At 36.4% G+C, this 11,726-nt stretch overlaps 1 protein-coding gene across 3 annotated transcripts in view; it reads left to right on the top strand.

Moving 5' to 3' along the window:
• The window catches only part of LOC111644293 (butyrophilin subfamily 2 member A2-like), a 10,520-nt gene extending 1,731 nt beyond the window's left edge, over window positions 1-8,789 (top strand). The window contains exons 2-6 of one of the 3 annotated variants that reach the window (XM_023393097.2): window positions 18-356; window positions 1,615-1,650; window positions 2,471-2,749; window positions 2,919-3,044; window positions 3,968-6,210. In XM_023393097.2, the coding sequence (XP_023248865.1) occupies window positions 18-356; window positions 1,615-1,650; window positions 2,471-2,749; window positions 2,919-3,044; window positions 3,968-4,044 (857 nt within the window). In that variant the 3' untranslated portion in view covers window positions 4,045-6,210. Of the gene's footprint in view, window positions 1-17; window positions 357-1,614; window positions 1,651-2,470; window positions 2,750-2,918; window positions 3,045-3,967; window positions 6,211-7,186 lie in introns of those variants that run through there. The other 2 variants (XM_087170094.1, XM_023393098.2) reach the window with 2 other exon arrangements.
• Window positions 8,790-11,726: the final 2,937 nt, after the last annotated feature.

Here is an 11,726-nt window from a genome sequence, read left to right as displayed (position 1 = left end):
TCTTCTTCTTTTTTCAGGGATGGGTGTCATCAAAGTGGTCGCTGAAGAAGGGAATGACGCCATCTTACCCTGTTCTCCTAGTACCAAGGAGAACATTGAGTCAAAGCTGTTTGACTGGAAGAAAGATGGTCAGATGGAGGTGTTCATGTACGATGCAGGGATTCATTACAATAATGACCTTTCAGGTCAGGATGAGCAGTTCAGCGGACGGATCTCACATTTTCAAGAACAACTGAAGTATGGCAATGCTTCCATAATTATCCGAAACACAACGATGGCCGACAGCGGAGACTACACCTGTGCTTTTCCACATCTTAAACCAGGAGGAGAAATATACAACATTCAGCTTGTTGTTCGTGAGTATTTTCATAAATAGTTCACAAATGTGTTACAGACAGAACTAACTGGTGTGTAGTGTTTTCTGTCATGATGGTCATATTTGTATCATACTTAATATCTTGTCATGCTACAAACCCACTTTCAGACTTGTCAATATACTGCCTACTGCAGTACTACAGTTGCACTAGAGCAAAATCATACTTTTCTTTCTCTTCCTCCTTTACCTTCTCCTTCTCGTACGTGGAGTCGGTGCCTCGCGGGTTATTCTGTCGCCTGCCTGTAAGATCTGCAACTGGTGGGAATTTTGCTGTTCGCCTCTGCTCAGCACTCGGCCACCTAAGTTGAGATTGCATGCAAAGAAAACTGATGCTGCATGGTCCAACCCCTTGTTATGTATGTGCTAACTGAACTAAGTGGGCTGAGAGGTGTGGAGTTTTCTTGTACATTCAGTGTCACTCACTAAAATGTCTTGTGTGTTTTTTTGAGGTCTAACAAATATGTGGAGCGCATTCCCTGAATCCTGCATCCATGTTTACTAGCTTGCAGTCTTTTTCTTCCCTGCATTGTGGCATATCCTTGTGTGTTACCAACACCTGTAGATAAGTGGAACAGCGTGAGACCAGTGGTAGGACTGTTTATGCCACGCATCCTTTTACAGACGCACAAGACGAACAAAAACTCCCCTCAACAGGAAGTTGAGGGGTGTAAGACGGCCAAATGTTTTCTTTTCAGTCTTAATGCTAAAGTAGTCTAACTGCTTCCTGGCTGTCGCATCATATTTATTATACAACACGAGAGGATTATTGAACATTCTTACCTAACTCTCTGCAACAAAGCGAATGAGCAAACATGCAACTGGTTGACAGTCTTGGCTAATCAGTTCCACCTCCTGAGCTTGTTACTAGATGATTTTCTAAACATGAAGCTCACTCATTAAATAAATGGCTTTTAGCTGTGTGAACTAGCCCCTCTGCTCATGTTTTCCCCGCCCCACTTTAGATCTCTATCTCCCACCACTACAGTACTCTGTGACTGTGTAGACACATTTTTGTAAATACAATAACTCTAACAGACAATCTGATTAGTTTTTGATCGGCCTTGCTGCATACATTTTCCCATTAATCAGGTAAAGATGGATTTTAAAAAAAAAACAGTTGTTGATGACAAACTACCTGCAGTGTTCTTTATTTCCGTATTTCATCATGGTACGACATCCAAGTGTCTTATTTAATTATAAAATTGGGCCAAAAACTAATTCAAATTTTTGCCTTTCAGAACTTACCTTCAAAGACCGAGCATCGGTAATCCGAGGTGAGTGATGATGTCACAGATCTATATACCTGTAATGTGTGTGCAGTTCTCTGGTCTCTAAGCCACAGTCTCATTCAAAAACTAAGATCCATGTTGGTTGTTGTTATTCTCACACAGCAGCAGGTTGACGCTTTGATTTGGTTCTTTATAGTCATAAGGTCCCCAGTGATGTTTGATTAGACAAAATATTTAAAGCGTTTTTACTTGCCTCCAAAAATAAGGTATTTAATCACAACTAATAATCAAAGCAGGTCCTATGTACAAGTTGAATTCCTCTTGACAATTGATATGAATAAATCTCATGATTATGAGATTTTTATTTTGAGATCTAAATTTAACAGGATGAAAAATATTTTATTTAAATATCTATAAGTGTTACAATGCTCTATTGTAAATACAGACAAGAAAAAAACTGTGGTGAGTCCTGACTTTGTCACGATTTCTACATCTACAATGTTTCAAGTTGTTTGGACACAAAAACTGGGTGACAAAGTTGTTGCACACACATTGCAGATGTACAAATCATTGACATCATCAAAAATCAAGACTCACCTTTGATTTCAGCTGCTCTTTAAAAGTAGGACGCTGTTGGTCACAATCTAAAAATCCCATCAGCCCTTTTTGACAAGTAGGATCTTTTTATCTGCCTGTTATAAACTTGGTGAACAGTCGCCAAGAATCTGGAAGACGGTAAACATTTATGAAAAGTCATGTCCTCTCACAGTGTTTGAGTTTTGGCTCTTAAATACAAAAACATGGAAGAATATAATTCATAGTGTAACTGCCCTTTTGTAAGTTGTTATTAATCCTCTGTTCACAGGTGCGTCTCCAAAGCCGTATGTCTCCATCTATGACGTCACTGACGACGGGGTGCAGCTGAAGTGTGAGGTTCAGGGGGTTTTTCCAGAGCCGACGCTGCAGTGGCAGGACAGTGATGGAAAGGTCCTTCCTGCTGAGGAGCCACAGGTGTCAGAGAGAGCAGGCCGCTACAGCATCACCCTCCAAACTACTGTGACCTCTATCGCGACCAACCGCTTCCACTGTGTCGCCAAGCAGGACAACATCGGCCATGTTGTTAATGCTGAGATCATTGTGCCAAGTAAGATCTCCCTCAGTGGTTTAACTCTGCATGTTGTGTCGTTTTACTTTCATGGAGCAGGGACCCGAGTTGTTTCATTGTAGGTTATAACCAGTGTGTTACATAATGTTCATAATGTTACATAGACGTCCATTCTGAGTGTCACACCAGGTTTTTATGATTGTTTCAGAGAAACTCTTTGAAGACCAATATACCAGTGGGTTCATAGCTGGATGGTTTTCTGGAGTTCTAACTGTTGCTGCACCTCTAGCTGTATTTCTACTCGTGAAGTACATTCTAAATCTTAGGAAGAAAGGTAAGTCTAAATAATCGATTGTATCAACATATTCATAATATGCCGACATCAATACAACAGATACTTTGATCTGACTCTAATTAGAGTCTGAACAGATTTTTTGTCTCCTCAGACAAACTATTGTTATTTACATCCTTTACAAAATGAATACATTACTGGTTTCAAGACTGACACCAGGAAGTGAGTCTTAAATGTTTTGAACTCCAAAACTGTTTTTGTGAAGTAAACTGGCTGAGTCAGGCCTAATGTTCTCTTGGCAGGGACGTTTTATCCCGAACTGGGACTGTTAACAATCACATAACATCAGTATTTCAATACTGAAATTGGGGAATTAAGTGATTAATTGACTGAGAGAAAATTAAAACACCTTCTATTATTATAATGGATTAATTGTTAAAGTAATTTATCAAACTAAAAAGCCAAATGTTGTCTGGTTACCTTGGAGACCCCAGGGGAGCAAACAGTACCAGTGAAAAGTTAAGATCTCCTCAATGAGCAAACAGATTGTTCAACCATTTTATGACATTTAATGGACATATAATTGATTATTGAAAAAAGCAGTGGATTGTTTGATGATGATTAATTGTTGTATGATGAAAATAATTCGTGTAATCCTAATTAGTTGTTTCTTCTACAATCAGGTGAAGTTTCTTCAGTGTCTTAGTTTCCATTAGATTTTTTTTATCATAATTCGCTGTTGGATGAAACTCAAATAATGGTAACCAGTGATTTTACAGGTGTAGGATGTGTTTGGTGGTTGGCTCCAGTATCACACTGAGTATCTGTAAAACATAATGAATTCATGAGCAAAGTGAAACAACACTATCTCCACTATTAACTATTAACAGACTTTTGAAAGATGATGAATTAAAATGTGTTTGGGTGGGCCACCAACTAATAAATACTTGTGTTTTTTTCTGTAGGTGCTGATCAGCAGAGTTCTTCCTCCAGTTCCTCAGCGGAACCACTGAAATCAAATCATTCAAATCATGTTTGTTAGCTTCACCATGGGTGGAAGGAATACTCTGAGAAATTTACTCAAGTTGAAGTAAACATGCACGCAGATAAAAGTACTGGTACTGATAAAAAGTACACGTACTGAAAGAAGTACTCTTGGGATAAAAAAAAAATGTACTGAAAAAAAGTACTTGCCGAGAAGAAAGTATTCTTGAGATAAATGTACTGAAAAAAAGTACTCTCGCGATAAACTTGCCGAGAAGAAAGTACACTCGCGATAAACGTGCCGAGATGAAAGTACTCTCAAGATGAAAGTACTCTCAAGATAAACGTACTGAGAAGAAAGTACACTCGCGTTAAACGTGCCGAGATGTACTCTCGAGATAAACGTGCCGAGAAGAAAATACTCTCGCAATAAACGTGCCGAGATGAAAGTACACTCGAGATAAACGTGCCGAGATGAAAGTACACTCGAGATAAACGTGCCGAGAAAGTACACTCGAGATAAACGTGCCGAGCTGAAAGTACACTCGAGATAAACGTGCCGAGCTGAAAGTACACTCGCGATAAACGTGCGGAGAAGAAAGTACACTCGAGATAAACTTGCGGAGCTGAAAGTACACTCGAGATAAACGTGCCGAGAAAGTACACTCGAGATAAACGTGCCGAGAAAGTACACTCGAGATAAACGTGCCGAGAAAGTACACTCGAGATAAACGTGCCGAGATGAAAGTACACTCGCGATAAACGTGCCGAGATGAAAGTACACTCGAGATAAACGTACCGAGAGGAAAGTACTCTCGAGATAAACGTGCCGAGATGAAAGTACTCTCGAGATAAACGTACTGAGAAAAAAAGTACTCTCGAGATAAACGTGCCGAGAAGAAAGTACTCTCGAGATAAACGTGCCGAGATGAAAGTACTTTTGCGTTAAATGTACTGAAAAAAATACTTGAGATAAACGTACTGAAAAGAAAGTACTCTTAAGATAAATGTGCAAGTGTTAAAGTAAAAGTGCTGAAATGTGACTTAAGTTGAAGATGTCTCAGATAAAAGTACAGTAAGTTAGTTAAAATGTAGTTGGTGTAAACGTTGCTGTGTTACATCTTGAAAATGCCTGCAGGATCATGGGGCAGTAGCAGGTTTGCAGACTCTGGTGCGCCGCAGGCAGAAATAATAATCTACAGGAGGACAGAGATGAGAGAAGCCAGGTTAGTGACACGTATTAGTAGGATAAGATCGGGCTGCCACTGACGCCTATTTTTCTATTGATTACCAATTAGTCGAATTAAGTCATCCTTCACATTTTTGTGACTGATCTCACTGTGCGCATAAAAAATAATCACAAAATAATACTAGTTAAAACTTACAGTGAAGGGATTTGCGCCTCCTCCCAAAGTCAGTCACTAACCAGCTGTAGGGATGAGTATTGTTAGAATTTTATCTTTATCTTATCCATATCCTTATTGATCCGGCTCAGACTATTACTGGTTCTTTCTCTTTACTAAAGAATTGGGTTTCTTTTGTTTTTTTTATTGTCATTTGTTCAAAAGAATAAATTAATGTCAGGATTAGAATCAATTTATATTTTAAGTAAAACTAAATACTAATTTCTATCAGCAACAGTAACGTTCACTATAAACTCAATAACTTCGAGCTGGAAACACATCTTAAATGTCAGTAAAACAAATATCTGACATGAACATACTGAATGAGGTTTAGACAGAATGAGGAACACATACCTCAATCAGTCCTCGTCTTCTCTGGTAGAGAGAGAGGAGGTTCGTCTGTCTCACTTTGTTATGAATCTTAAAAAGTGGCAGATTGTTGTAAACTGAGCAACTGGCTGAGATAATCACTTACACTTGTATAGAGACAGCTTTCGCTTCTTCATAATAATCTGCTGTTAGCTTAACCAGCGCGCTGTGGTTGTGGCTTTTCTAGATGCTTGTTGAACAGGTGATTTGATAAATTACTTACTGGCCTTTTACTTGTTATTGCACTTAAAGAGACATAAAGTACAGTAGAAGATATCGTCAACTTGAGTAATATTCAGATTGTATTTGTTAAAATGGAGACTGGAGTTCTTATCTCCATCCTTTCTTGTCACCTTACCACCTAATTGAAGCTAATCAATGTAAAATAAGCCATTTTAATCATGTTGATGTTTGTATCCAAACTTCTGAATAAAACAAATGTGCTTCTTTTATGTCGCTGTCCTGGATGTTTGTGTCCTGTAGAAAAAGAAATGATTTTACTGTATTGACCTAATGTAACCCCTGTGTTTGACCTTTAACATTTGACTTAGGTTAATTTATTGTTTGGTTTATTTTGTTTTCAGTAATAGACACAAACTTTGTAAAGCTTTAAACTCTCTAGTTTGGTAATACTAACATTTCTTGGCTACTTGATATTTAACATTTAAGTTAAACAAAAAAGCTACAAATTTTGGGAACCACTGGGTTAATCTTTAATGTGTTTTATAAATGTCATCATGTATCTTTATGAAATATCTTGATGTCCAGCTTCCAGAGAACTGAGTAAAATTACAATATCTCCCTCTAAAATGTAGAATAGTGGAGTAGTGAGTTACTAACATAGGCTGTTAATCTGATCTGACTACAATTTAACACAAGGACCAACCACCTTGGAATAATCTGTGGTCACACAACAACAGACTAATTCTTTGTGATTTTTTTTTGGGATGAATCACCACTACCAATGAAATACTTGGTTTCAGTAATTGTGTAGTGAAATCTGGTATGGTCCTAATATGGATCCATTTCTTAACTTTCACATACATTGTAGTATGAGATATAAATGGGACAAATCTTTAGTGTGGCTGCAGCAGTGATGGAAGGGTCCTTCCTGCTGAGGAGCCACAGTGTCAGAGAGCAGGCCGCTACAGCATCACCCTCCAAACTACTGTGACCTCAACCACGACCAACCACTTCCACTGTGTCGCCAAGCAGGAGAACATCAGCCATGTTGTTAATGCTGAGATCATTGTGCCAAGTAAGATCTCCCTCAGTGGTTTAACTCTGCATGTTGTGTCGTTTTACTTTTCATGGAGCAGGGACCCGAGTTGCTTCATTGTAGGTTATAACCAGTGTGTTACATAATGTTCATAATGTTACATAGACGTCCATTCTGAGTGTCACACCAGGTTTTTATGATTGTTTCAGAGAAACTCTTTGAAGACCAGTCCTGCCATGGTTCCAGCATGTTCATAGCTGGATGATTTTCTGGAGTTCTAACTGTTGCTGCACCTGAAGCTGTATTTCTATTCGTGAAGTGCATTCTAAATCGTAGGAAGAAAGGTAAATTTAAAGTGATGTCAGCATATTCATAATGTGCTGACATCAATACAACAGATACTTTGATCTGACAGCTCTTTTGCCTCCTCAGACAAACTGTTTTTATTTACATCCTTTACAAAATGAATACATTACTGGATTCAAGGCTGACGCCAGGAAGTGAAGCTTAAATGTTTTGAACTCCAAAACTGTTTTAGTGAAGTAAACTGGCTGAGACAGGCCTATTCTCTAGGCAGGGATGGTTTATCCCAAACTGGAACTGTTAACAATCACATCACATCAGTATTTCAATACTGAAATTGGTGGATTAACTAAATAACTGCGAGAAAATTAAAACACCTTTCGTTATTATAATGGATAAATTGTTAAAGTAATTTATCAAACAAAAAAGCTGAACGTTGTCTGGTTCCCTTGGCGACCCCAGGGGAGCAAACTACCAGTCAAAAGTTAAGATCTCCTAAGTGAGCAAACAGATTGTTCAACCATTTCATGACATTTAATGCACATATAATTAATTATTGAAAAAAGCAATGGATTATTTGATAATGATTAATTGTTGTATGATGAAAATAATTGGTGTAATCCTAATTTTCTTCAGTGTCTCAGTTTCCATTAGATTTTTTTACATCATAATTCTGTATTGGATGAAACTCAAATAATGGTAACCAGTGATTTTACAGGTGTAGGATGTAGAGTGTTTGGTGGTTGGCTCCAGTATCACACTGAGTATCTGTAAAACATAAAGAATTCATGAGCAAACTGAAACAACTCAATGTCCAACTTTTCGAAAAAAGACTTTTGAAAGATGATGAATTAAAATCTGATTGGGTGGGCCACCAAAATAATTTCTGGAATGGCTGTGTCACTTGATAATCATGTTAACCATCTCACACGCTCATGTTTCTTCCACTTAAGGAACATTGCAAAACTAAGTTTTGTGGTGACCATGAGATTTTACTCGTTTGTAATGCTCTTTTTACCTCTCTGAATCAAACCTCTTTGAATTGTCTCCAAACCATTCAAAATGCAACTGCACAGCTTTTAACCCGAAATAACAAGAGAACACACATCACACCTATTTCACACATACTCCCCCCACTGTCAAATTCTGCATCCATTTTAAAATACTTGTGCTCATCTTTAGAGCCTTGCATGGTCAAACACCCCAATAGGTTTCTGACCTCCTCCTCCCTTACACAACAAATCCGGCTCTCAAGTCTTCTGAGGAAAAATGACTGGCTGTCCCTTGAACCTGTTATAGGACTCGAGGTGAATGCGCCTTTCAAGCTGTGGCTCCTAAATTATGGACTGCTCCCCCCCTATCCCTGCAATCCATAGGCTCCTGTGATGTCTTCAGCAAGCAGCTGAAAACATTTTTATTTAGCGGGCTATGAATCTTAAAATGTGGCAGATTGTTGTAAACTGTTGTAAAGTTTTATCCAAATTTCAGAATAAAACAAATGTGCTTCTTTGTGTCGCTGTATGTTTGTGTCCTGTGGAAAAAGAAATGGAAGTGATTATACTGTATTGGCCTAATGTAACACCTGTGTTTATTTTGTTGTTCAGACACAATCTGTGTAAAGCTTTAAACTCTTGGTAGTTTTGGAACACAGACATTTTTTTGGCTGCTTTATATTTAACATTTCATTTAATTTAAGTTAAACAAAAAAGCTACAAATGTTGGGAACCACTGGGTTAATCTTTAATGTTGTGTTTTATAAATGTCATCATGGCTCTTTATGAAATATCTTGATGTCCAGCTTCCAGAGAACTGAGTAAAATTACAATATCTCCCTCTAAAATGTAGAATAGTGGAGTAGTGAGTTACTAACATATGCTGTTAATCTGCTCTGACTACAATTTAACACGAGGAACAACCACCTTGGAATAATCTGTGGTCACACAACAACAGACTTTAATTTTTTGTGATGTTGGATGAATACCAATAAAATACTGGAAGCCTGGAAGTTTCTACGGGAAGCCCTCGTCAGTGTAGGAGACACGAGCATCAGGAACAATGGAGGAACAACAGAGTATTACAGAGCAAAGGAGAAATAAGTGATACTTTAGTTTCCTTCATGGTACAGCAGTGGAAACAAAAAGAAGAAAGGGGAGAACAGGTGGCATTTATTTCAAATTTTCTATAGATATCGTGATAATATCCTTATCATTAACTCTTTTGGCCACAGTAATCGTAGTGAAATCTAGTATGCTGCTAATATGGATCCATTTCTTAACTTTAACATAATACATTGTTGTATGAGATATAAATGTGACATCTCTAGTGTGGGTGCAGCTTTTCAATTGAGAATACTCTCTTATATTAGTTTTAGCTACACATAACAGAAATGAGTGAAACTACATCATGTATTTTAAAAGACGGTGAATAAGGTAAGTGGACTGTAATATAATGTGTGGCTGTTTTCCCTTTTTTCTCTTAATGGGTTTATAGATTTAGCAAAATGTCATGCCTTAAAATAGCACAACAGGTGAGATTGATGGTTGTTGTTTATCTCAAATACATCCCTAGGGCTTCCAAAAACCCCAACAATGTATGATTGACCAATGTTGGAAATGCCATTGTTAAGCGAGTCTAGCTTAGGTGGAAGAAAAGGGTGACTATAATGAAGAGGAGTGAAACTATGAGCTGTTGTAAGGCAAAATTTTGTATTGTCTTGAAAAAAGGGGTAATTTAGAAGTTAAAATCGCAGATATTTACTAATAATTCATTAGTATATAACGATAATATATGCTCATTGCCCCATCTATGGATTCCTTTAATGTTGGAGGACGCTCTAAGTGCAATGAATAATGGTTTTATTACTAGGGCAAATGACAAGGTGCTTAGGACAGCCTTGACCTCTGTATAATACTTTTTATACAAAAGACATTTTTATGCCTGAATAATGCTGACATTTTTATACCTTACTATACTATGACATTTTATGCCTTACTATACTATGACATTTTATAACATTTTATGCCTTACGATACTATGACATTTTATGATTTTTTTATGCCTTACTATACTATGACATTTTATACCTTGTCATACTATGACTTTTTATTACATTTTATGCCTTACTATACAATGATATTTTATGACGTTTTCATTCCTTATTATACTATGATATTTTATGAAGTTTTATGCCTTACTATACTATGACATTTTATGACATTTTATGCCTTACTATACTATGATATTTTATGACGTTTTCATGCCTTACTATACTATGACATTTTATGCCTTACTATACTATGACATTTTTATGCCTTACAATACTATGACATTTTATGACATTTTTATGCCTTACTATACTGACATTTTTATGCCTTACTATACTATGACATTTTATGACATTTTCATGCCTTACTATACTATGACATTTTTATGCCTTACAATGCTATGACATTTTATGACATTTTCATGCCATACTATACTATGACGTTTTTTGCCTTACTATACTATGACGTTTTATGACATTTTAATGCCTTACTATACTATGATATTTTATGACGTTTTCATGCCTTACTATATTATTACATTTTTATGACTTGCAATACTATGACATTTTATGACATTTTTATGCCATACTATACTATGACATTTTATGCCTTACTATACTATGACATTTTTATGCCTTTATATACTATGACGTTTTATGACATTTTCATGCCTTGCTATACTATGACATTTGTATGCCTTACAATACTATGACATTTTATCACATTTTTATGCCATACTATACAATGACATTTTTTGTCTTACTATACTATGACATTTTTATGCCTTACTACAATATGACATTTTATGACATTTTTATGCCATACTATACTATGACATTTTTTGCCTTGCTATACTATGACATTTTTATGCCTTACTATGCTATGACATTTTATGACATTTTCATACCTTACTCTACTATGAGGTTTTATGACGTTTTCATACCTTACTCTACTATGAGGTTTTATGAAATTTTCATGTCTTACTATAATATGACATTTTTTTGCCTTACTATACTATGATATTTTTATGCCTTTATATACTATGACGTTTTATGGCATTTTCATGCCTTACTATACTATGACATTTTTATGCCTTACTATACTATGACATTTTTATGCCTTTATATACTATGACGTTTTATGACATTTTCATGCCTTACTATACTATGACATTTTATGACATTTTTATGCCTTTATATAGTATGACGTTTTATGACATTTTCATGCCTTACTATACTATGACATTTTTATGCCTTACAATACTATGACATTTTATGACATTTTTATGCCATACTATACTATGACGTTTTATGACATTTTCATGCCTTGCTATACTATGACATTTTTATGCCTTTATATACTATGACATTTTATGACATTTTTATGCCATACTATACTATGA

Source organism: Seriola lalandi, unplaced genomic scaffold (genome assembly GCF_002814215.2).
Source record: "Seriola lalandi dorsalis isolate HSWRI2012SDOR001 ecotype SW California unplaced genomic scaffold, Sedor1 jcf7180002054928, whole genome shotgun sequence".
In the NCBI taxonomy this organism is placed as follows: Eukaryota; Metazoa; Chordata; class Actinopteri; order Carangiformes; family Carangidae; genus Seriola; species Seriola lalandi.
Note: the sequence above shows the minus strand (reverse complement) of the source record. Positions and strands in the feature narration are given on the sequence as shown.